Source organism: Alligator mississippiensis, chromosome 13, assembly GCF_030867095.1.
Source record: "Alligator mississippiensis isolate rAllMis1 chromosome 13, rAllMis1, whole genome shotgun sequence".
NCBI classification, from domain to species: domain Eukaryota; kingdom Metazoa; phylum Chordata; order Crocodylia; family Alligatoridae; genus Alligator; species Alligator mississippiensis.
The window spans coordinates 46,159,500-46,184,754 of record NC_081836.1 but is presented as its reverse complement, the minus strand read 5'-3'; the positions used below and the strand labels follow the sequence as shown (position 1 = coordinate 46,184,754).

At 41.8% G+C, this 25,255-nt stretch overlaps 1 protein-coding gene across 12 annotated transcripts in view; it reads left to right on the top strand.

Moving 5' to 3' along the window:
• Positions 1-25,255, top strand: part of DNAH3 (dynein axonemal heavy chain 3) — a 125,958-nt gene that overhangs the window by 53,268 nt on the left and 47,435 nt on the right. For all 12 annotated transcript variants that reach the window (XM_059716227.1, XM_059716226.1, XM_059716234.1 and 9 more), the window contains 16 exons: positions 1,108-1,292; positions 3,218-3,341; positions 4,418-4,571; positions 6,113-6,257; positions 6,640-6,851; positions 7,108-7,199; positions 9,586-9,700; positions 10,115-10,231; positions 12,636-12,815; positions 14,071-14,207; positions 14,837-15,038; positions 15,933-16,025; positions 16,901-17,011; positions 18,417-18,531; positions 21,499-21,697; positions 24,681-24,789. In XM_059716227.1, coding sequence (XP_059572210.1) covers positions 1,108-1,292; positions 3,218-3,341; positions 4,418-4,571; positions 6,113-6,257; positions 6,640-6,851; positions 7,108-7,199; positions 9,586-9,700; positions 10,115-10,231; positions 12,636-12,815; positions 14,071-14,207; positions 14,837-15,038; positions 15,933-16,025; positions 16,901-17,011; positions 18,417-18,531; positions 21,499-21,697; positions 24,681-24,789 — 2,290 coding nt within the window. The remainder of the gene's footprint in view (positions 1-1,107; positions 1,293-3,217; positions 3,342-4,417; positions 4,572-6,112; positions 6,258-6,639; positions 6,852-7,107; positions 7,200-9,585; positions 9,701-10,114; positions 10,232-12,635; positions 12,816-14,070; positions 14,208-14,836; positions 15,039-15,932; positions 16,026-16,900; positions 17,012-18,416; positions 18,532-21,498; positions 21,698-24,680; positions 24,790-25,255) is intronic.

Genomic DNA, 25,255 nt, shown 5'->3' with positions numbered 1-25,255 from the left:
TTAGGCTGTATCTGGGCACATGTAAACATCACAGTGAAAACACATGACAATTATTTCCTCTTTTGATGACTTGTCCGGCTGAGAGCTCATGGTTCTCTGTTTTCCCTGCAAAAGCTGATGCCCATCTAAAGCAGGGTAAGGGCTGTAGGTACCTGTTGGAGAAGTATAGGCCCTAAATTCAGGTGCTGACAAATGAAAAAAGAATAAGCTTTTTAAGATGAATTTATGTTGTGATAATACTGTACATGAGCCACAGAGCTGTTCCACGTACAATGTGCATCATCTTTATAGCTCATGTGCATCATGCCTTATATTGAACATGAGACAGATTACAGCTGGCCCATGACAGATCTGAGTGTCAGGATCTGCATGGGGCAGCCCCAGGTACCAGGACATGGCTGTGCCATACTTGATTGGGCTGAGGGCAGAACTGGTTCCTGTACCTCATGCCCCAGTCTGATCACCAGAAGCAGATGAGTGGGGTGCTGTGAGCCTGACATTAGAGAGCATCTCCCCAGTCTTGGGCTCACTACATCCCTTTAAAAAGTGTGTGTGTGGCTGGGCTGCACATGCAGTTTTTAAGGATTCGGGTGCATTGGTACCTCAGGATCAGGGAGCCACTCTCTTTTTTTCTCCCTCTGCATTCCCCCCCACCCCCCCTTTACCCATGTTCATTTTTATTTGGAGGTCCAGGGGTTTCCATTTTAGCTTTTAAGTTTTGCTTCATGCTAGATGCAGTGTTTTGTATATGTTGGCAAGAAATTAGTTTTTGATTTTTTTTTTTAAGTAAGTTTCTTTTGGTGTAAGAGTTTAAATCTTAGGTGGAACCAAGGATTCTAAATGCAGGTGTACTTTAAAGTATTCCAGTGGCAATTTACTGTCGATTTGACTAGGATTCTATTGTATGGACATATCAGTTCTTAAAAGAGAGGTAGGATGATGGAACTGAATGAATGACATAAAAAAGCATGCTTAATTATATGCCTGCTGTGCATATTCGTGAGAATATGTCAATTGTAAAGATGCATTAATGACAAACTCCATTAATAAGATCTTGCACCACTCATTATTAATCATCATAATAATATCTCTATTTTCTTGTTGTAGCATTTGCAATCAGTACAAAATAATTGCAGACAAGGTGAATGAAATGCCTTTGAACACTGAGGAGCTGGTGGAGCTTACTGCCTACTTAAAAAAAGCCAGTGAAATCACTGTTTTTAAACTGAGACGTGAGATCTCTGAAGCAGCCTACAGACTGGAATTCTTGATGGAGTATGCTGACCTTCCTTGTATGTTTTAAAATACAGAATATAAAAGTCTTCATGGGGAAAATGTATAAAACAGAGGCTACTGTTTATCCAGGGTGCTAGATAAATTATAGAACTTCTATTACGTTTATGAAAGGTTGCACAAAAAAACCCACACCAAATAGAAAGAAAGAAAAAAGCGTTTTCTAGAGGGAATTGATTTTGCCAGGATTCTAGAGGGATTCAGCAGATTCTAGAGGGAAAAATACAGCAAGAAAACAATTCTTCTTTTCCAGATGTAGGACCTCTATACTAAGGACTCTTTCAAACAGTTGCTATGGTATGTGCAAGGATTGGTTGCACTCCTGGTTATATTGTTCCCTGCCATACTAACAAAACCAAATCTTTGTTTAATGTAGGGGTGAGGTGACCTTGTCTGACAAATACCTCTGATTTGATGATAATAGAGATAGTTTTGAAGCTCAGATATCATCCTATTCTGTCAGATCAGTGTAAATGTGGCTATACTACACCACACTACTATAAATCACACTATTCTGGGGGGGAAATTTTCCTCAGGGAAGTCAGGAATCTATATACACTGGTATATGGATCATGTGCCCATAGAGCTAATAAGTTTCAAACTTGAGTTAGGCATTCATTTATTGCAAATGGACTATTACTGATTCCCCTGCCACCTGATGGTAAGGCACTGTAGTAGAATATGCTGCAGATAGCTGCCTCTGGGGAGCTGGTCATCTGTTCACTCTAGATGCTGGTGTAACTTATATCCATGTACAGGCAGTCCTCGACTTACAACGTTTTGAGTTACAACATTTCGCACTTACAACGTTTATAAATTGACACCCTGTTTCAACTTTATGATGTCAGTTTCGACTTTACAATGCTTGATGTGATGCAATGCCACGCCAGCGAACAAGTTCGCTGCATTGCTCATCTCCTTGGAGAACATCTGTCCAAATTTCCCCGGACACTTTCTTTAAGAAAGAAGACAAGACTCCAGAAAAACCTGCAGCCAAGACTCCTGATAAGACTCCAGCCAAGAACCCTTCAAAATGTCCAAAGAGCCTTTCAAAAAGTCCAGCAAAGTCACCTCAAAAAAGTCCTTCCAAATCAATATGATTGCTATTTACAATATAAATACATCAATGTAGCTATATTACTCATCTATAATTGATCAAGTACAAAATTCTGGGGTACTTTTAGTGAAAATAGGGTATCGGGCCTTGGTTCAGGAATGAATCCCTCATTTATAACATTGTTTCTTATGAGAAAATTGGTTCCGAGTTACAACGTTTCGACTTAAGACATGGTTTTCAGCAACCAATTGTGTTGTAAGTCCAAGGACTGCCTGTATAAACTCATGTAAGTGGCAGCAGGGTAAATGTATAGTGTATCTGCACCTTTAAGTCTTGCATGCATGGGGGACACCTCGATCATCCCAGGTCACATCTTTAAATGTTCACTACATGAACTCCTTACTCAACTCTCACATAATACTTATGATAGCAAGGTTCCCAGACAAGAGCACACCCTAGAACTTAAAGCATATATTTTAATAGTTTTGGTTTGATTTTATAGTATTTTGATTTCATCCCTTTCAAAGTATCTGTCTCAATTGAAACCTACAAGACCAAATTTTGATTGCTCCTACACACATGAGCCAAGAATTAGTCCCTCTGTTTATAAACCAATATAATACTCTTACATGAAGATCGTCCTGATTTAAAAACCAATCTCAGCCATGTCAGCACTTTTCATGCTCCCAAAAGTCAACATGACTATCTGATCTATTTTTACTTGCAAGCTGAAGGTACAAGATTGGGTACTATTTTTTGTAACTTTTCCCTAAGAGTAGTCTTAACCATTCTGCATGTTTGTCATAGTAACCACCCTATAGTTCACTGTTTAAAATAATTTCTTAAATAGACTCTTTTTTAATTTAGATGATGACTTAAAGCTGAATAGTACTGTTTTCCACTGGCCAGATGAGATTGAGATAATCTTTGAAAAAAGCAGAAACCAGCTGTTTGTCAGGAGGGATATAGCAGAGACAGCTCTGAGTAAAAGGTATGGTATTAAATTAGGATAGTCTTTTGTACTGGAAACGGGAAAGAAAAAAAAAAAAAAAAGAAAAGACTCAGGACCAATGAAGAGTGTGGTATTGTCAAGTCAGCAGATTGCAGTCAAAGGAAACACCTAGCTCCAAGTTTTAAATAATCTTTCAGGCAGGATAGATTGGAGTTTTTCTTGTTTCTGAATTGGTCTGAAGGGTGGAAGGAAGGATGGTGCTAGGATTTACATAAATTTATTCTGTCATTCCTGGGGTTTAGGTTGTAGCCATGTTGGTCTAAGGACATGGACGGACAAGGTTCTTTGGGTAAATCTGATATCTTTTATTTGATCAACTCAAATTGTTGGAAAAATTCTTTGCAAGCTTTCGGCTACAAATATCCTTTGTCAGGCTAAGGAAACACCTACAGTTGATCTGTGCTCTTCCTGGATGGAATGAATAGTAAAGAAGCCATAGGCTGGTATGTATGCAAGAAAGCCATTTTCTTTCTTGCATGCACACCAGCTTTCTTGCATGCATACCAGCCTCTGGCCTCTTTATTATTCATTCCATTCAGGAAGAGCACAGATCAACTGCAGATGCTTCCTCAGTCTGATGAATGGTATTTATACCTGAAAACTTGCAAAGAAGATTTTTTCTGATTATTGAGTTGGTCTAATAAAAGATATGAGATCCTGTCATTTCTAAATTATACCCCAACATATCGGGTAAAAGCTTTTCTCTCATTTCCAGCCATCATGTGTCTTCATGTGGATAGTAAAGACAGCAGGCACTAGCAGACAGAGCCTGGAGCTATTATATGTTTTAAAAGGTTTCCTTAGTTATATTTCTGGCATTGTTACTGACTTGTTGTCTGGAACTAAAAAAGTCACTCAATCTTTGTGCCTTGGTTTCTTCATCTGTAAAGAGGAAACCTTACACAATTGTGAGGAATAATTAATTAGGAAGTTGCGTTTTGTAAGTGATAGGTTAGCTTTCACTTGACAGTCCTCTTTATACTTCAAAAAAAATTCAAAACTTATAAAAGGAATAAAATCTAAAATGGTAACATTTCTGAACTCTTTTTAATTAGGTGTTCCCGATTTGAGGAAACTCTGAAAAAATATGAGAAAGAAGTAGAAAGTTACAAAAAACGTGATGTCATGATTTTGGAAGAAATGAAGAATAATGTTGAGAAATTTAATGAGCTGGATAAGAATTTGGATGATGCAATGGTAGAATTTGAGGTTGGTATTTATTATCTGGCTCAAATGTTAGTCTATTCAGGTAAGCTCATATCCTGGTCTTTCAGAGTTATGGACACAGATCACCAAGTTGACTTTGAAAATGATCCCCAAATTTGCAGATGCACATTGCCAGTTCCCTTCTATTTACTAAAGCTGGTTTGAAGAACTGGATGTTTTTGACAATTTTCATGTAAAAAAATCATCCTTGTATGACTGAGGATGAATCCCATATCTACTGAACGATTGAAATTGTTGGGAAAGGAGGATGGCTTAAGACCCAACAGTTCTTGGGCTCAGTTTCTGGCTCTGCCATAGCCATTTTATGTGACCTTGAGTAAATCATTGAATCGCCTTGTGCTTCACTTGCACAACAGGAAAACTAAGACAACAATGTTGCTTTTCAGTCACTCTTTATCTCTGTTACCTGCTTATAATGGAGACTTTTTTGGGCAAGGACTGTTCCTTATACCTTAAGGTTATTTTCTTGCATATAATCTGCACCTGCATCTGTGCATTACTGGTACATATGAAAAAAACAGTTCCCCACAGGTCTGGAGATTTGGTGGCAGGGGAGCATACCAGTAATGCTGCCACTACTCCACAGACCTGTGAAGACCCCCCCCAAGTCAGATGACATGGTCCCTGTGCCAGATTTGGCTGATATGTGAGGTTGGTCTGCATCTGGACCTGATGCACTGGGTCAGATGCAGCACATGACCCCGGACCGAGCAGGCATGGGGTTGGATGTGGTCTACAGGGTCAGATCCAGCACATGGACCGAGGTCTTGTGTGCAGCATTGGGTACAATTTGCCTGGATCAGATCTGCCATGTCACCTTGGACCCAGTATGTGGCCCCAGGCCTGACATGATGGTTGGACCCAGCACACTAGGTTAGCCTGTAGGCCCTATCTAGTGTGTGAGGCTGGAAGAAGGCTCAGGAGCAGTCTCATCTTCCTAGCTGCTGCTACTCAATCTGCTGTTCAGATTTTTTTTCTTCAAGCTGCCGTCTAAAAACAAAGTGTATATTATATATAGCGGTATGCTGTACATTGGCTACCTGATCTTCATTAAAGCCTCTAGATTCTACTATTATACAAAATAACAGAAAATAACACAATGGATACAATTTCCCAAAATGTCCAAGTCCCTTTTCCAAAAGTAATTTAAGCACTTTGGTGCCAAAGTCTTATTGAAAGTCAATGATACTTAGGCTCAAAAATGGCTAAACCTGGGCTAGATGGACCATTGGTCTGACCCTGTATGGCATGGCTTATGTTGTAAGTCATTAATGAAAAGTCTGCTAAGGCCTGCTTTTTTAAAAGTATTTGAACACTTGCAGTCTTCCAGCCAATAGGATTTTCAAAAGCATATAGGTGCTTAATTCCCTTATTGAATTCCCACTAGACTTTCACTGCATTTTTTGGTACCTTAATACTTTTAAAAATCTAACTGGCTCTTAGATACTTTTATCCTATGTTCCATAACAGAATTCTTCAGTAACAATGGACTTCTTAACGGAAATCATATTTTTCCCCTAAAGGCTATTAATAAAGAAGAGGAGTTACTGGAGCGTGAGAAGAGTCAGTTTCCTTTGCTGCAAGCTGTAATTGTAAATAAACAACCTTTTGAGCAACTTTGGATAACAGCTTTTAATTTCCATACCAAGTCTGAGGAGTGGATGAATGGTGAGGATGATAGGGCTTTGTGATAAAATTTGCCATTTTGGAGTTGTCTGAACTTGTATAGAATTGTAACTGGGCCTCAGCCCTGAGTGCCTGAAATCACTAAACTGCTCTCTCTCTCAGTGTCTGTTTATAAAATTAGAATGATACTACTTGCTCATGCAGATGTTGCAAAGATTGATTGGTTTGTCCTGTGCAAAGTTTTTTGGGGTGGTAAAATGCTATGTAGAGGTGCTAAATAAAGTTGTGGGTCTGGTAATTTGGAATGCAACAGTTTACAGTTGTTTACAGTTAAAAAAAGAAAGGTTACAAATACCTATAAATCTTTCTAGTGCTGAACAAGCATCAATATTTTCTTAGTGTTCATTTCAAATTATACATGCAGGACCTCTTCAGAACTTGAATGCTGATGTTATCACTGAGGAAGTTGGAAATATGTGGAGGACCATGTACAAACTTTCTAAGACTTTTATAGATCTTCCTGGACCAAAGCGCTTAGCAGAAAATATGAAATTTAAACTTGACAAGTTCAAGCAGCATCTTCCTGTCCTGTCTATTGCTTGCAATCGAGGAATGAAGGAGAGACACTGGGAACAGGTGCTGTTGAAATACATACTAAACAATTACATTTTCTCCTTCAAAATAGTGATTGTTCTGATACCCCCATTCTTTATTCCAAAAAATTCCACAGTATGTAATTCCACTAAAAGTTAGCACATGTTGGACCCAATCTTGCAGTTCTAAGGGTGCAGAGCCAACTGTGGTGGAATGAGAGTCTTTGCAGTCCACTTCAGTAAACTCCAGTTACACATTTACATCTTTATAACCAACCCTGTGTTCTATTTATTTTCAGATTAGTGAAATAGTAGGATGTGAGATCAGACCTGATGAAACTACTTCCCTATTAAATATGTTGGAATATGGATTATCAAAATACATGGAGAAGTAAGTAGTACATCCTAATTCTAATTTCTTTTAAACATAAACCCCATTGATACACTTTTCTAATCTGATAAATTTCCTAACCCCTTTAATCCTATTAGATATTTTTTCGCATTTTAAAGCCTTTAATTTTTCACTGGTGAACATTATTGACTTAAAGGTGGAAGTTTCAGAAGTGTTGGAGGAAAACAAATCTGACATGAAAAGCATTGTGAGTTGTTCTTGTAAAGGTATACTTCTGAAAATCCCACCCCTATTTATTCCAAAATTCTCTTCTGCACCTAAACTGCAGCGTAAGACTGTAGAGATTATTATCCTCAGTTGGTGAATTAGAAAATGTAAGTAAAATCGTGCTAGGTGACATTAGTCAAGGGAGCAGTGTCTAGAATGGCTACAAGATTTAAATGGCATGAGTGATTTCTGCAGGTTATCTCTTATAAATGACAATAAAGCATTCATCACATCATCATATCTTTTTAGGTCACATTTCTCAGTAAAATTATTTTAGGGAACTTGAAAACATATTTTTGGTACTATTTTAAATATTTTTTATATCTGCATATAAAGCCAAATGCCTTGGTACCAGTTGTCCAGCTATGAGGATTTATGGACCTGTGTGCTAAAAGGATACTGTACATACTTACCAAAACTGAGTATTTGTCTAATGTTCCTTAGGCTGTAGGCTCTTTTAAGCAGAGAGAATATTTCTTTTCTGTGTTTGTACAAGCCTAGTGCAATACAGTCCAGCTCAAGAACATTCCAGGTTGCTGAGTCTAATCATCTCTTATCACATGTGCTACATCATATGATCTCTTTCATAAACTTCATGGAGTTCTACCTTGAAATCAGGTAGGTTTTGCTTCCGCTGGAAGGCTGTTCCAGAACTTTATTCTCTAATGCAGGAGTGTCAAACTGGTTTGGCACCCCAGGCCAGATCTGGCCCATGGGCCTTCATGCAGGCAAGATCTGGGCTCACCTGTGGAGACGGGGTGAATGGTGTCAGAGAGCTGTTAGGATTGACACAGCTGTTGCTTGCCTCACTGCTGATGTACATGGATTTTGGGGGTGCACCTCACCCTGCCACCAAATTCTTAGCCTTTTTAAGAACCTGGGGCCAGACAAAACAGATCTGTAAGCAGTTTCAGCTCCTGGGTCATATTTTTGATACTATTGCTCTAATTGTTAGAGACAATCTTCTGATTTTCCAGTCTAAATTTATTCTTGGCCAGTTTATACTCATTTATTCTTGTGTCAGCATTGTTCTTTGGTTTAAATAGTTAGTTATTTTTGTTCCCTATTGTTTATGCCTTTCAGTGTATCTATACACAGCAGTCTTCATTTTGCTTTGTCTGAAGAACCCAGGTCCTTCTAGTCTCCTCTTTTAAGCTTTCAATTCCCTGGATCATTCTAGTATCTCTTCTCTGTACCTAGTTTTATTTGTGTTCATCCTTCTGGAATATGGGTGATCAGAAATGCACTCAGTATTCTAGATCAGGTCTTACCTAATTACAGTGTCATCAGTGCTTCTACTTCTCTCTTAGACATACCTTTCCTGATAATACCCTAGCATCACATTTGCTTTTTTAAATTGTTTTTGAATCACATTGGCAACTCACAGTCATTAGGGCTGTGCGAAATGGCACCATTCTGTTTCGCCTTGAGTTTCGACGGTTCAACAGAATAGTGTTTTGTCTTGAATTTCATTTCGAGTCGAAACAGCTGTTCTGTTCCGTTGAAACAGAAAGGCTCTTTCGACACTGTTTTGAGTTTTGCTGGGGATGGGAAGTCAGCCCAGCTGGGATGACTTCCCATCCCCGGTGCTAGATCCTGCTGAGGGCAGCGAGGCAGCCCAGCTGGGCTGTTTTCCTGGTCCCCCGCGCTAGATTGCACCGGGGGCGGGAGGCAGCCTAGCTGAACTGACTTCCCATCTCCAACCTATGGTCGAAACATTTCAACTAGCCTCGTTTTGTTTCAAGGCTATTTTGAGGGCCTTTGTTTAGTTTTGATTTTGCTGTTTCGACCTCGAAATTGGTCAAAACAGTGTCAAAACGAAACGTCTGACGAAATTTTGCACAGCCCTAATAACCATCCTGTGATCACCTAGTACATCCAGGTTCTTCTGTTCTGCTGTTTTCAACTCATGAGCTCCCATGTGAAATATGGCCTGTTACATATTTCACTGGCCTTTTTCATGTGTAAATACAAGGCTGAAATGCATAGACACTTCAGTGCCATGCATAAGTCTGCATGTAGGTTCACTGTAGGTTCTGTAGGTTCACTCCTATGTTTTCTCATTGAATTGCCTTTTTTCTTTCTCTATCCCAAAATTGTTTTTCACTTGGAATGTTTTGTTTGTAATATAGTTAAACTACATTTCATTTTAATCCAGATTGGAACCTATAGGAGCAGCAGCTAGTAAAGAATATTCCCTAGAGAAAACCCTGGACAAGATGAAATTGGAATGGGTCAATATGCATTTCATTTTTGTGAAGTACAGAGACACTGTGAGTAAAGGTCAACTAGCAAATTGTTAAAATGATTAATCCGCACGGACTTACAGCATTTCAGCAAAATCAGTGGAGTTATTACTGATTTACAGGAGTATCATGAAGTAAAATCAGGCATGATAGCCCATGCAAAGTTATTAAAATATCTATCTGTAGGTAATTTAATGACCTATGTTACCATAGCATCTGAAAGTCTTTTGGGGTTTGTAGTATTTATCCTCACAACACACATGGGAGGCAGGAGGGTTTTATTATCCTTATTTTCCGTGTGGGAAACTGAGCCACAGCAAGACTAAATGATTTGTCCAAGGTTACAGAAGAAGTCTGTGGTAGAGGGAGGACCTCTAAATTTTTTAGAGTAGTGTATCAAAATAACTTAATTTGCTTTAACCAAGTGTGATACATTTACAGAACACCAGCATCCTGTCAGCAATTGATGACATCCAGCTTTTGCTTGATGATCACATTGTTAAGACACAGACAATGTGTGGCTCTCCATTCATCAGACCAATAGAAAGTGAATGCCGGGTAAGGGAAAGCCAGTTCGATTGCATTTATATGTCTTTCATAATATACTTTTCCTGAGTGATATAGGTGTTCTGGCATCATAAGTTATACATTTTGAGTTATTTCTAAGGAATACAAATATTCATGCTGTTTTTTCAAAGAGCTTTGAACTACTGGTTTCCAAAGAAGCAGGTGCAACACTTGCAACGAAGCTAAAGGAAAATGTAATTGTATGGCCACACTGGTTGTCACGTTCAAGATTTTTTGAGTCCTGTATCTTGGGAATAGGCTGATGGATTTAAACTGACCTTGTTGATTTGTATAATAAGAAGCAGCACTCTCATTTGTGAGGGAAATACATATGTAATTTTGTGGCATTGCTATAATCCACACATTTTTTCAAAGTTGTTCTTCCTGATGGCCTACCTGTCTGTTCAGGTGCAATTTCATGGTAGGTTTAAGATATAAAGTCATTCTGCAACACATTTTTGATGAACAAAGGTGTTAAAGACTGTACAAATTCAAAAGGTTTACACAGAAAGTAGAGATTCTAGCCACCTCCAATTAATATTTGGTTATACTTTTGACTAATTTTCATGATGTCAGTCCTTTAATTCCATCTATTCATTGGGTCATTAGCCCTAGTGCCTAGGTCCAGCTGACCTCTGCTCAGCAAAAGCACCGAGGGTGGTGAGGAGCAAATGCTACCCTTAATTTACAGGCTCCTGTAACAACCCCCAAGGGTCACCTGATACAGTGCAATCTGCCTACCTTCTTACATACCCTCTGCTTACCCTGGCTCACCCCTTACACTGAAAATTGGGAGATTTTGCACAGTTTTGAAGGGCTGGTGTCTTATCAGTGCACAAACCAATTTACAGTCATAAATAAAATCAGAATCTTGCAACTTTGTTCTCAGGAGTCCTTCTTCACACACGTAGACCCCATTAGGTGCCTATATACAAGCAGTGAGTAAGCTCCTGTTGGCTCTGGACTTAGGACCCAAAGGCCTTGTTCCCACCCTCAGACCGACCATGGCCTTTCCATTCGATAATAGGCAAATTTATTGATACACAGTGATAACAAAAGAAGCTATACAAACAACCAAGCAATTTTATATAGCTACCAAATCCTAGGGCTGTCATCAGAGTCAAAGTCCACCTGGCCAGGATGCAGTCTTCACTCTGAGGCTGTCTCTTAAGTGTCAGATGTCAGCATATCAGCAGCCTGGAGGTGGGATGCCAAGGCCCACACAGCCCCTCCATTGGGGTGGATGAGATGGGCTGGTCGTACAGCCTCTGTCCATGGTGGCCTTGGGGACCCTTCCCAGGGGATGGGGAACCCTCTCAGGGAGAAGGATGGGGAGGAGGAGGAGGAACCCGGGGTGGGACGAGACAAAGGAAAGGACCCTTTGTTACTGTCAAGTCTGCACTTTTGTATTCTCCTTCCCTCTTGGTGACTCCTGATGATTCTTCATTCATGGCCATCTCTGCTTGGTTGTCTCTCTGTGGTCACACATCCATGTAGCTTTCCGGGCCTTCTAATTTTGTCTGTTCCCCCAAAACCAGGACTTGGGCCCCTCTGCTCTCTGGCTTGTTAGCTGGTTCCACTTTATCTCATGTTATGGGCAGCATAGTACACAGTCCCAGTTTCCAGACTGTTTTTTCATACTATGTGTTCTTGTTGGCCTTGTTGCATCAGACAGCCTGTCTGCCTTCAGGGTTGTGTGGGACCCAAACTCTTTAGAAATCAATTGACCCCTGTTGCCCATTCTACCTATAAGCCAATTCCCAAATAACAAACTTTTGAATACCATTTCTAAGCCAATACTCTGATGTGCTGCAATCACAGTGCTTCAGAGCAGACTTGATTAATCGAGTCTGCTGGAGTGTGGTAATTACTGTGCTCAAGCAAACTCCAGCATCTCATGTATCCATGTCCCCGTGCTTAAAAATGGCAGTGGAGGTGTTCAATGAGCTTTAGTTAAAGCGTTCTCGCTGCCATTTTTAAGTGCAGGGACACTGATACAAGAGACACTACAGGTGCTTTAATTAGAGCAGGTCTTGGAGCCCCTCTAATTCAAGTGACTCCTCCCTCTCCTCCCCCCTACTTCCGGAGCAAGTGCATAAGCGCCTGTTCTGGCTATTCAGGTGAATAAGGCCTAAACACCTGAGCCACAGTTGCACTGCACCTCCTGCTTTGTTAAAAAATTGGTTCTTTCTGGCCAGAGTGTGATATTAGAGATAAAACTCTTAGGGTTGTTTATTTTCAATTATGTAAATACCAGTAACCACATAGGAATGAAATGAGAAAATGTTGCATTAATAGAAGTAATTATCTGGCATTTTCCACTATTCAGTCTCTGAATCAAAACGTAATTTGAAGCAATTATGTAGATTGTAAGCATTAAATGTTCTGTTTACAGGCATGGGAAGAGAAACTTGTTTTAATGCAAGATATTTTAGATAGCTGGTTAAAATGTCAAGCAACGTGGCTTTACTTAGAACCAATTTTTAGTTCAGAAGACATTATCGCTCAAATGCCAGAAGAGGGCAGAAAGTTTGGCATCGTAGACGCTTACTGGAAAGACATCATGACACATGCAGTAAGTGCTTGCATGTAATGGAGTGAGCATTTTTTAATTTATTTGTTAATGTAAGTATAGCTAAGCTAATTTGACAGCTTTTCCAAAGTCAGATATTTAAGTTTGCGTCATAGGAAATTGTAATGTAGAACACAGAGTCCCTAACTAAACACCTGTAATGCCTAGTATTGTATAAAAAATGGATAGGTAAGATTACCCATTCTTTTGAGATTTCTGTAGAAACTAGATACAATGGAATGAATTTAGAGAATAGTTTGAACTCTAATTGTAAATCATCTTGTTTTTGTGCAGTTAAGTCAGGTTTTTCTGTTAAATGAATAGAATATTGAAGAGGGATAAGTGATTTGTGCTTCCAGAGCTTATTGAAATGAGTAGGAAGGCTTCCAGTGACTTATCTGGGCTTTAAAGGCTCACTTGGTATTAGACCAGCAAAAAATATAATTTGCATGATATTTTCTGTGTTTTTGTGTGGTATTTTCTGTGCAGTAAAAATTCTGTTAATTCATTACATTGTCAGAAAAATATATGTAACAATATGTTGAGCGATTTCCATACTTGGGATTATGGAAAGTTAGTAAGGAGTGCTAAGTCTTTTTCTGCTGAATATAACCACAAGAAATTTCTGATAGCAAGAGGTTAGATGTTTAGGAGCAGTGGAGGCTGAGATCTTTGTAAGATAGGCTACTCAGGACAACTGATATAAGTTTTGAAGTAAACCAGAGATTTGCATAACAACCCAGTTTCTGTAAATTATGAAACTTGTTGTAAGAGATGCTGATCGCATCAACCAAATGAGTGCAATCACAGAGAATAAATGTAAATTGGAGAACAAGCAGAAAAGATAAGTGGAGGGTTTCAAAGGTGCATGTCATAGAATTTTTATTCCTATTTGTAAATGAAAGAAATGTTGCAAGCCTAAAGCACATGCAAACAAGATTTGACTCTTCAAATCAGTATAATCTTTAAAATGTTCTAATGCCTGTGGATGTGATCCTATCAGTTTTTTTTCCACAATCAGGCTACAATGTTATTGATACAATTTAGTCTGTACAAAGCAATGTTCTCAAACAGTAAGCACTCTTAATTGCACATTTTCATAATCTGAAGATAGGCAACAAAGAAACCAATGTCTAACTTGTCATGCTCTGTAACATACTTGGTGACCATCATTAGCATCTATTAAAGAAAAATGAAATAAACTAATCAAACCATATGTCCACATATAGTGTTTTCTACATAATTTATTTTCATAAAGGTAAAGGACACCAGAGTACTTGTAGCAACTGAACAGCCTAAGATGTTGGACAGGCTTCAGGAAGCAAATAATCTCTTAGAAGATATTCAGAAAGGGCTAAATTCTTACTTGGAGAAGAAAAGATTATTTTTCCCAAGGTAAATGTATTAATAACCCAACTTCGAGCAGTAGGAGATGTAAAAGATTCTGCAACACTCTTTGAAATAATTTTTATTGAGTCAAATTGATGCATGTTTATCACAAAAATACACAGAACACAATTCTATGTTACAAAAAAAAATGAAAATCTATTCTTTTTGAAGTTAGAGCTGATTGAGCTGACCTATGCTCCACCAAAAAAGAAGAGGGGGGAGGCAAAGATGTTTTGAGCAGCAGAACTATGAGGTGGGAGAAATGCATCATCTATTTCAGAAGATAATTTCTTTAAGCGGCTGATCTGCCCTAACTGACCTCCCGGCCATACCTTCCTTCTCTGGGTCCTTGCTTACATCCTTTGCTTATCTAACAGTCTTTAAGGAAAGAAACTTTGTGCCCAGAATTTTGTCAAACATATCTCCCAACTCTGTAGTTGGTGCAGTAAAAGATGTCACCAAACAAATCCTGCTTCTTCTCTGGACCATCACAGCTACAACACTACAATATGACTGTTGGGATAAGTTTTTCTAATGTAAAGAGTTAAAGCAAATTCACACTCTAATCCTGTAGCTTCTTGGATGACTATTTCTATATTTGAAATGTTTTTGTGTACTTTTAAATCTTTTAACAGATTCTTTTTCTTGTCTAACGATGAGCTGCTTGAGATTTTGTCAGAAACTAAAGATCCCCTTCGAGTCCAGCCACACTTGAAGAAATGTTTTGAGGGAATTGCTAAGTTGGAGTTTACAGAAGACTTGGAGATCACGGGCATGATCAGTTCAGAGAAAGAAACTGTTCCCTTCATAGAAAAAATTTACCCAGTGAAAGCAAAAGTAATTTTTTTAATTATAACCTATTTTGATTGTAAAGCATGTACTTTTGGGGAAGTCAGCATTAAACAAGATGGCAGGCAGGTTTTTAAAGGTATTTAGGCTACACAGGGAGCATCTACATGTGCATTTAAGCATGCTTAAATTTAATGCATATTAAGTTAATGTGCATGAAGCAATTTTTGGCAGGTGTCTACATGTGCAGGTACTTGGCACTTGGCACTAAAGTTAGTGCCAAGTCCCTGCAGCCCTTCCATGTGCCCCTAGTAGCTGGGCAGACCCAGCACTAAAGTTAGTGCCGTGTTGCATCTACACATGCATTAATGCAGTTTAACTAATCATGCCTCCATTTGATACCTACAGGTATCAAATGGAGGCATGATTAGCCAATCTCACCATTTTTAATGCACATTAAAGGTACACACATAGATGCATGCCCGTAATGCACATTAAATTAGGTTAATGCGCATTAACTCATCTTATGTAGATGTGCTGATAGAGATGCAGACAGGTGCTGGATGGGATTTACAGAGAGAAAAGATGTGGGATGTACTATATAGCAATCTTTTGGCCACATCATCCAGGAGCAAAGTGCCCCTTGGTATTACAATCATGTTGGTTTGCCCTCTCAGGGCTACATTTCCATTCTGTGCCTGTATATATCCCACTGCCTTCTTATAATGAAACTAGCTATGCCTGTGGAGTTAGCTTGGTTTGCCTGCTTGTATGTACTTCTGTACTGTAGTCATCAGTGCTTATGGTCCTTTTTTTTGAATCCTTTAGTCCATTTTATCTGGTCTTCACCAGAGCAGAAAAAGCATGCATGATTCAGCTCATGTGGTTTAAGCCTATTTCATTTTCCCATTTTCACTTTAATCTATTTTTGTTTGTTTTAAGGGCATGGTAGAGAAATGGCTTTTGCAAGTAGAGGAAATGATGCTGGGCAGTGTAAGACAAGTTATTCAAGATGGCATTGCAGAATATGTTCAAGTAATTATCTACATTTGTTCTCTGTCTATATATAAAATATTTACAGCATAAAGTAGATCTTGAAAGTAATCCGTGCTTGTACAGGTATCCAATTCTGCATAGCTGGGATGTCATAGATTCATAGATTCATAGATTCATAGATGTTAGGGTCGGAAGGGACCTCAATAGATCATCAAGTCCGACCCCCTGCATAAGCAGGAAAGAGTGCTGGGTCTAGATGACCCCAGCTAGATACTCGTCTAACCTCCTCTTGAAGACCCCCAGGGTAGGGGAGAGCACCACCTCCCTTGGGAGCCCGTTCCAGACCTTGGCCACTCGAACTGTGAAGAAGTTCTTCCTAATGTCCAATCTAAATCTGCTCTCTGCTAGCTTGTGGCCATTATTTCTTGTAACCCCCGGGGGCGCCTTGGTGAATAAATACTCACCAATTCTCTTCTGTGCCCCCGTGATGAACGTATAGGCAGCCACAAGGTCGCCTCTCAACCTTCTCTTGCGGAGGCTGAAAAGGTCCAGTTTCTCTAGTCTCTCCTCGTAGGGCTTGGTCTGCAGGCCCTTGACCATACGAGTTGCCCTTCGCTGTACCCTCTCCAGGTTATCCACATCCTTCTTGAAGTGTGGCGCCCAGAATTGCACGCAGTACTCCAACTGCGGTCTGACCAACGCCCTATAGAGGGGAAGTATCACCTCCCTGGACCTATTTGTCATGCATCTGCTGATGCACGATAAAGTGCCATTGGCTTTTCTGATGGCTTCGTCACACTGCCGGCTCATGTTCATCTTGGTCCTTAGGCTCCTTCTGTTTCAAGTTAGTTGCACTGAGTAAAACACTTGCATCTACTTTAATTGAAGTAAAATTGTTTATTATTTTTTAAAAGATTCCCCGAAAAAAGTGGGTACTTCACTGTCCTGGACAGGTGGTTATCTGTGTTTCATCTATCTACTGGACAAAAGAAGTGTCTGAAGCTATCAAAAGAGGAACATTGCCTGTAAGGTTTTCTTATAATTCCATATTAAATCCTGCATGATGTTTAGAACTCTCCCCACATCAAACTGTTATGTATGTTTGAATGTATAAAATCTGACTTTTCCTGTTGACTTAAACAATAACAGTATTTTTTAGTGAAGTATTCTTTGCAACTTCCACTTGTGTTGACCTTTCCTTTGCATTCACTCTTGCAATCTGTATTCCTTATGTTTCCTGTACTCTTATGGAACTGATTCTGATTTTCCTTACCTTTGTGTAAATAAGAGTAACTTCACTGAGTTCATATTATTCTTGCATGTGTGAGTAAAGGAGTCAGACAGAAAGCTTCAAACTAGTGCCAGGTTCTGGAAAATGCCACTCCTGTGTGTATGCTTATTCTCATGCTTTGTCCCAATGGGATGATATGAGGGAGCAACTATTTGCAGGATTGGGTAGTTAAGTGGCTCTGGTTATTGCTGATTTCTCCATCTGATAAAGATACTTGGGCTGGTTGTGATAGCTTTATCTTAGCCCTCACAAAAGAACCTTCCCTTGTAAGTGTTTGCAGTTCATCCATGATCACCGCAGTCTTGTGCATTTCCTCATGGAGGGCTGACCCAAAGCACACTGCAGTAATGGAAAGACCATCTGTGGTTTTTTGGTCAGACCCAAGTAGAGGCGGACGAATACAGCAAGGTTTTTTCTAGGAATAATTACGTGATCTTTTAAATGTATTTACTTTGGCTGCCTTCATGCTCTTTCTGTCTGTGTTTGCTTTCTGGGGCTCTTTGTCAAATGAGTCTCTTGGCAGGAATTTTCATGGAAAAGGCAAATTTTCAGTAGTTTATTATACAAGCAGCTATATTCTGGTGCTTATACTCAAACATATAGGACACAAAGCCCATCAGGGCTTCTGTGGAACTATTTGTATTTACACCAGTGGGGAATCTGGTCCCTTGTGTCCTGTTAAAATTGGTTGAATTTAAAATACTGAATATTTTCAAGAAACTGCCCACAGACCAAAAATTAGTAGTAGAAACAGTTGGCAAATAATTTCAAATAAAACAGAATTTCAGGAAAATCTTAACTTTTGCTGAATGCCTATTTTAAGAAGTTTCATCCAGTTTTACTCAATAGAGAGTATCTACATATCTCCTGGAACAGAGACTTGTCATTTGATTTAGGGAGAGAGAGAAGGTTTCCATTACCATAATTTTCAGACCATAAAGCTCTTCTGAGTGCTTCTGGTAAAATAAAATGGCAATAGATGAAGAAGACTCTTAAGTGTCTATATGGTGCCAAGGAGGCACTACTGATCTGCCTCATCTTGTTTTAAGAGTTTTTTTTCTAATGACTTACACCCCTGGGAGTTCTGGGGCTGTTTGCTATCACATTTCATTAATGCTCACATCTTATTCTTCTAACAGGATTTTTTGGAGAAGAGCAACCACCAAATTGGAGAAATTGTTGAATTAGTGAGAGGAAAGCTGTCCAGTGGCGCCCGTCTCACTCTGGGGGCTCTCACTGTCATTGATGTGCATGGTAAATGTGTGACTGCTGCTCTCATTACAGTCAAAGCAGAATTGCTATCATTAAATGAAGCAAATTATCTGAAGGAGGCAGCTGGGATGCTTCCTGCAGCAAAAGTTACATCCTGGAGAATGAGTTAAAGGATTATAGTAATCATTTTCATTTGCTAATTCACATGAGACAAAAGCTGGATGTGCAAAGCCAGCTTGTACTCATGGGCCAGATAAGTAATGATTTGAGCTTGTAGCCTGAGCAACCTCCAGCAGCCGTTTTGGCTATGTAATCTTAACACCTCTTAGACAGTTCTCCTTGCCCTTTTCATCAGCTGATGGATGGGGAGGCAACTTGCAACCTCACAGGGGAGAATTCCAGTGTACTATGCCATGGTACGCTCCTGAAGTGGCAGAAAGTGATTGTGCTCTGGCTGGAGGAGGGCAATGGAGGCTTCTTTTTGCAGAGGGGAACTCATGGCTGGGCTGGTGGGAGCAGCATATTTGCGTAGAGTGTGAGCTTCAGCCCATCTCCAGAGTAGGGGAAAGGAGGAGTCCGTCTGGGCAGGAAAGGGAGTTTGGTGGAGCAGACCTCTGCTAAACCCATTCACCATTTGCATAAAGTCACAGATGGGCCTTATGACAGGGCACTGCACCCCAGCTCTCTGGCAGTCCCCCTGCTTCTCTGCTGCACCTTGTAGAACTTTGGCACGGGGAGAATTCAGCCCGGTAACCTGGGGGGAGGCAGTGGTAAGTACACAGGTTCAAAAAACCTGAGGCAAAATTGATTCAATCTTTGTAGTTTTTTCTAAGCTGCCTAGATTGAACCAGTAACAAACTGAACTGATGTTCAGTGCTTTGGGGGACCAAGCCTGCACTGGCCCAGGCCAGGAGCTTGGGGGCACTCATGTGCACCGTCCCCTATGGCCAGGATGCCCAAGTCTGCTGACCCAGCAGCCTAGGCCTGATTGGCAGCCAGGGTCTATGGGGTACAGGGGGGAGAGGGACAAGAAGCACTCCCTCCCCCCACCCCCCAGGTGCCAGCTGGCCTGGGCTCACCCCAGCACCAACCCTTCCCCAGCTGTTGGCTTCCAGGAGAGGGGAGGGGGGAAACATACTGCTCCCCCACCCCTGTACCAGCCCCCCCCCCCCCCCCCCCAGTTGAGGTCTGCCCAGCATGGAGGGGAAAGCACCCACATGGCTGAGGAGGGGGTGGGGGTCCATCTCCCACCCCCCCGAGGTGATGGCTGGTGAAGGGGTGGGGTTAGGGGATCCCAGCCCAGCTTGAGCTGGGGGGTAGTGAAAAGCTCCTGTGGTGGGTGATTTTCCCCCCACACTCTGGGCAGACCTCAGTTGTGGGGTGCATTCCCACCTTGCCTCCCCCCACTGACCTAGGATGTGGATGGCTGAGGAGGGGAGGGTTTGAGCCAATTCCAGCCTCTCTCAGCTGCAGGGGGGCAGGTGAGAAGCTCCTGGGTGGGGGCTTCCTCCTCTCCCCCCAGACTCCAGCTAGGGGAGCAAATGCTAGGCAGAAGCAGAGGTGGAGGCTGGAGAGATGGTAGGGCTGAGCTGATCTCTGCCTGGTTTGCTGGGCTGCATTGGGAGGAGTAAAAAGCTCCCATCATCGGAGCTTTTCTCTTCTTGCTGTACAGCCTGGGGATAGCGGGGCCTGACCTGCCATCCATTCCCCTGCCCCCCTCCCCCTCCCCACAATCCTGCTGTTCAGTGGAGGTGGGCTAGGGGAAGGAAAAAGATGTGGGATGTATGCAACCTCTGCGTGGTACAGAGCCTACGCAGTACATTTCTGGCCCTGCACAACTCCTCAGTACCTATCTTAGCTGCTCAGACTGAGCATTGGATTCTGGATAAAACTAAGTCTAATTACCAGGATCCTGTTTTCCGTGATAAAAAATCACAAATTCTCTGATAAAAATCCCAAAATCTGTGGTTAAAATTAAATGCCCCCCACAGCCCTGCTGGTGTCTCTCACTCCCCCTCACAGCCCCCAGCCCTGCTTGTGCCCCTTGTCCCTCACCCACAGCCCCTGCCCCCCAGCCCTGCTGGAGGGGGCCCCCAGCTGCCAGGGCTATGGGGCCAGAGACCCAGGTCCACAGCCCCCTGCCCCCAATGGAACACAGCAGCTGCTACAGCAGGAGCAGGAGCCAGCTCCCCCACTGCTGCCTGCTGCAGGCTTGGGTGGGGCCAGCTCCCAGTGGCAGTGTGCACTCCTGGGGGGCGGGGGGGACCTGCGCTCCCCAGATCTGGGGGGGGCGGGGGGGCAGGGCGGATGTGTACTGCCCCTGTGCACGCAGAGCAAGTGTGGCCAGGGCAGTGGCAGGCAGCTTTCGTGCGTGGCCCCGCTGTGCCCTGTCCCGCCAGTCGCACATGCTGCACCCTGAAGAGCCTGGGGGAGGGCAGTGTTTGTGACCCATGGTTTGCAGCTGGCTGGGCACACCGGCTGGGAGGGGGTTTGCAGCCTGCCTGCTCCCAGCCAGAGTGCTCGCTTGTCTGGAAACCCCCTCTCTCAGCCAGAGTGCCTGGCTGGCTGCAAAACTCCCTGCTCCCTCAGCCCCTAGCCAGCTTCCCCCCAGCCCTGCCCTGCAACCCTCAAGACCTGCTTACCTCCAGCAAAAAGAGTGAGCCTGAAGCAGCCTCCGGTAAGTGTGAGTGTTGGGCTCTGCCCTTCCCCTCTCCCTTCCCCTCTCAGCAGGGTTGAGGGTTTCCCCACCCCTTTTGCAAACAGCTCCTGGAGGCTGGAACTCAGCCAGCCTGCAGAGCTCTTTGCAAAAGAGGGAAATCCGTGGGTTTCTTTGATAAAAATGGGAAATCCGTGGTTTTCTCTTTTTCCGTGGAAAACGGAAAACCAGGATCCCTGCTAATTACTAAGCAAGAATGATGCAGCTTCCTTTCCAAAATGAGACCAAATCAGTTGCTATAAATGTTCATTTTCTGTGTATAAGTTTTTACTATATGAGCTATCTTGTTGCAGCTCGTGATGTGGTTGCAAAATTGGCTGAGGACAAGGTCACAGATCTGAATGATTTCCAGTGGATTTCTCAGCTGAGATATTACTGGGAGGAGGGAGAAGTAGTGGTACGAATGATTACAACAGAAGCTGGATATGGCTATGAATACCTAGGCAATTCTCTTCGCTTGGTTATAACTCCGCTGACTGATCGATGCTATAGGTAAAATTTGCATTGTCTATAAATAAAGCATTTACTTTCTAACTGGCATGTATTTTCCATATATTGTAACAGTTGCTAATGAAAAGAACATCAATAGTTTCATTTTCTCCTTTGTTTTATAGGAAGATTATAGATATACTGTTGCCCAAACATGGTAAAATATTTACAGTATGCAGATTCCAAGGCCTGCAGAGTAATTTTTGTCTTCTAAAAAAATGGCAGCTTGTAGTTATAGAACTGTTGAAGACTTGTGTAGCTGAACAAGTCAATTAATTTCTTTGGAATAAAATATATAGGTGGGGCGTCTCTGACTGTAAAATAAATGAGGCAATTATAGAGCCATTCACAGATGTGTGACCACAGTTAGCTTCCAATTCCACTACTTGCTTGAAAGAGGCTGAAATGAAAATACTTCATCCCCCATGAGGATTTGGTATCACCCTTGAAGCTTGCACAAGTCACAGATAATTGCAGCAGTTAATTTTTAGGTCTGTGTCTTAAAGAGCTTTCCCTAGAATTCCTCCAGACAAATTTATAGTGAGGATGTAAAGATTTTGCTTTAGGAGCTTTGGAGTCATGAACTCATGGTCACCTCTGTGTTATGCTCAAGTTCTTCCATTATCTGTAAATGTGAACACCTCCTTGAGCTGTAAATTGGCCTTTGCAGCAGTGTAGAATAGAGCCATGCAGTTGATATATTGGCTCTAAATCTGACTGTGGTCATTACTCTTAGGCAGTGTTAACTGTAGGGAAGTTATCCACTGCTAACAGTGGGTGCATCTGGATTGCTGCCAAACATATTTTAATTGCATCCATAGTGCAGGACAGACGTTGTTCAGCATCATTTAAAAATACTTTCTGCAACATAATTTTTTCTAGCATAGTCAAAGGCACCAAGGGCTCTTTCTGGATTCAGAACTCTTTAATGGGGAGCAAGCTTTTAGTATGGAAATCATTGAGCCATAGAAAGAGAACAAAGAGGAACAATTTCCAACCTGTTTAAGGATTTCCAAGGTTGACTTTATTTATCAAGTAGTAGCATAGGCAGATCTAGAATTTTGTAAGGGGGTGGTGCAGATGCTGTGACGCATTGTCATATAATACAACACACATTTTTCTCCAATTAAAAAGCAACGAGAAACTTTACTAATTTGCTAGCTGCATAGGGCTTTATTTAGTTTAGCATTCAAGCACAAACGAATATAAATGGGCTTGTGAGGGCCTGATTGCCAACTTCAGGGTATGCCAGGCATCTGTTACTCCCCAGTCTAGCTACAGACAAAATTGCTCCCTGCACCCCCAAATACTCCACCATGGCCCCAAAGTGCCTCTCACTGCCGTTTTCTGCATTGTACCTTCCACTTCAAATGCTCCCTGGCTCTACTCTGTCCCCTGTCATCCCACATATCCTCCATGTCAGGTCCCACCCCATCATGCCCCAAGTCCTATCAGATCCTACCATCACCCTCATGCCTCACAGAGTTGTACCCGGCCCCCATGACCTCACTGCACAGACCCATCCCCATCATACCCCAGCCCTCTTGGTCTCTCACCATCCCCCTGACCCCCTCTAAGCACCCAGACTTCACTGCAGCCTCTCACAGCCTCTGGGCCCTCCTCACCTACAATTACTCTTGTTCCCAACTGGCCTTACATCCCATTCACCCCCATGACTCCCACCACTCTGCTCAGATGAAAACCCCATGTGCCCCTCACATTCTCATAACACCCCAACCTCTTCCCTTGCCCAGAACCCATAGTGAATGTCTTGCTAGGGGGAGGGGGAAGGAATCCTGGGGGGACCAAACAATGTGGGTGGGGGGCAGTTTTGGTTCTTGGGGGAAAACAGGTTCCTGAGGATGAGTGTCCCCAACCCACACATTTAGGGCTGAAGGAGCACTTGTTCCAACCACTTACAGCACCCCTACCCAGAGTGACCAACCCCTCTGGATCCACCTGCACCTAGCCCTGTGCTGCCTTGGTTGTGCCACTGGTTCAGCCTTTGTCATCTGCTGCAATGAATAATCCAGGAAAGCATCTCTACAGTAATTTACCTTTTCACTTCACCTTTGCAGTTCCCTCCTGCCTCTGACTGCTGTCTTACCACACAGCTCAACCTGCCTTCAGCCCTGCCCCTCCTCTCCTTGTCTCTCTTATTTGTTTTGGGTTTGAATCCCCTAGGAATAAAACCGCCCAGTACAGGTCCATAGGGCACAAGTTTATTGGACATGCTGCTGGTGAGCAGAGAAACATTACCAGGAGTAGATAACAAACAGGATAATTGTAACAGAAAGGATTAATGAAAGAACAAGAGTTGTTAACACATACAAAGTGAAGGGATTAGTGGGGATCAAGTACACAATAATGAACCATGAAATCACCTGACTCTCTGAGTTCTGCCTGAACAGAAATGCATCTGTTACTGCTGAGCAATTTATTTTGGACTTTGAGTGGAGCAAGAATTAAAGTGGGGTTCGACTGCATCACCAAACCTTGCTTGAGAAGTAGAGCAGAGTCGAGTCAGATTGTTGTTTATTTATCATGCTAAATTCGATTTCAGATGTCAGGTTCCCACACCTGACATTGTGGGTGCCACTTGAGGTTAAAAGGTTTGGCTTTTACTGTCTTGCCTCACATATTGGTGTCATCTGCTTAAGAAGTAAATTATGTTTTAAAAGGTTCATTTAGGTCTGGATTTGAATCTTTATTTTTGATGTATTTGATATATTTTTAATAGCTTCTGGCCCCATAAGTCAATGCTGAGGATAGGGTTGGATGACAAGCTAGTCAAATAAAAGGTCTCCTGGTAATAATGGAGAGGCAAAGCATCAGCAAGTGTCTGTGAAATCTATGAAGCAGTATTAATTTATATTTGGTGAAAATCTAGCCAACAGTTTTAAGAACTACTAATGACTGTCTATGATTGTATATTCTTTTTGAGTTTTGATGATTCTGTGATTATTGTTTCTATTTCCTTCTGTAGAACATTAATGGGTGCTTTGAAATTAAATCTTGGTGGTGCTCCAGAAGGACCTGCAGGGACTGGCAAAACAGAGACAACAAAAGATCTTGCAAAAGCACTAGCTAAACAGGTACTAAAACAAATGAAATGTTGCATTACATTGTTTGTATTTGGAGATGCAAATATTCTTGGAAGTTCCTTTCTCAAATTGGCATTTGTTCAATTTGCCCTTCCACTGAGATTGCTAAAGGAAATATTGCATTTAGTGTGAGTATGTGTGTGGCAGGGGTGGGCAGTTATTTCAGCTGGAGGGCCCCTTAATAAGTTTTGGTGAGCTGTGGAGGGCCACAAGGGTAGCCCTGCCCCTTGAGAGGTGCCCTGTTGCCTGGTTGCCGTCTTGAGGCCGGATCTCCGGCCCCTAACCCCTGACCTTTGTCACCAGAAGTCCCTCCCCTTGCCCCCGGAAGTACTTCTTTTTGTGGGGGGCGGGCAGCATCTCGGAACCAGAAAAAATATATATACTAAAAATCAAACATCTACAATAATGTGTTTTAATTTTATTTTAAAAAGCCAATTTTGTCCTGATTTGTGTGCGC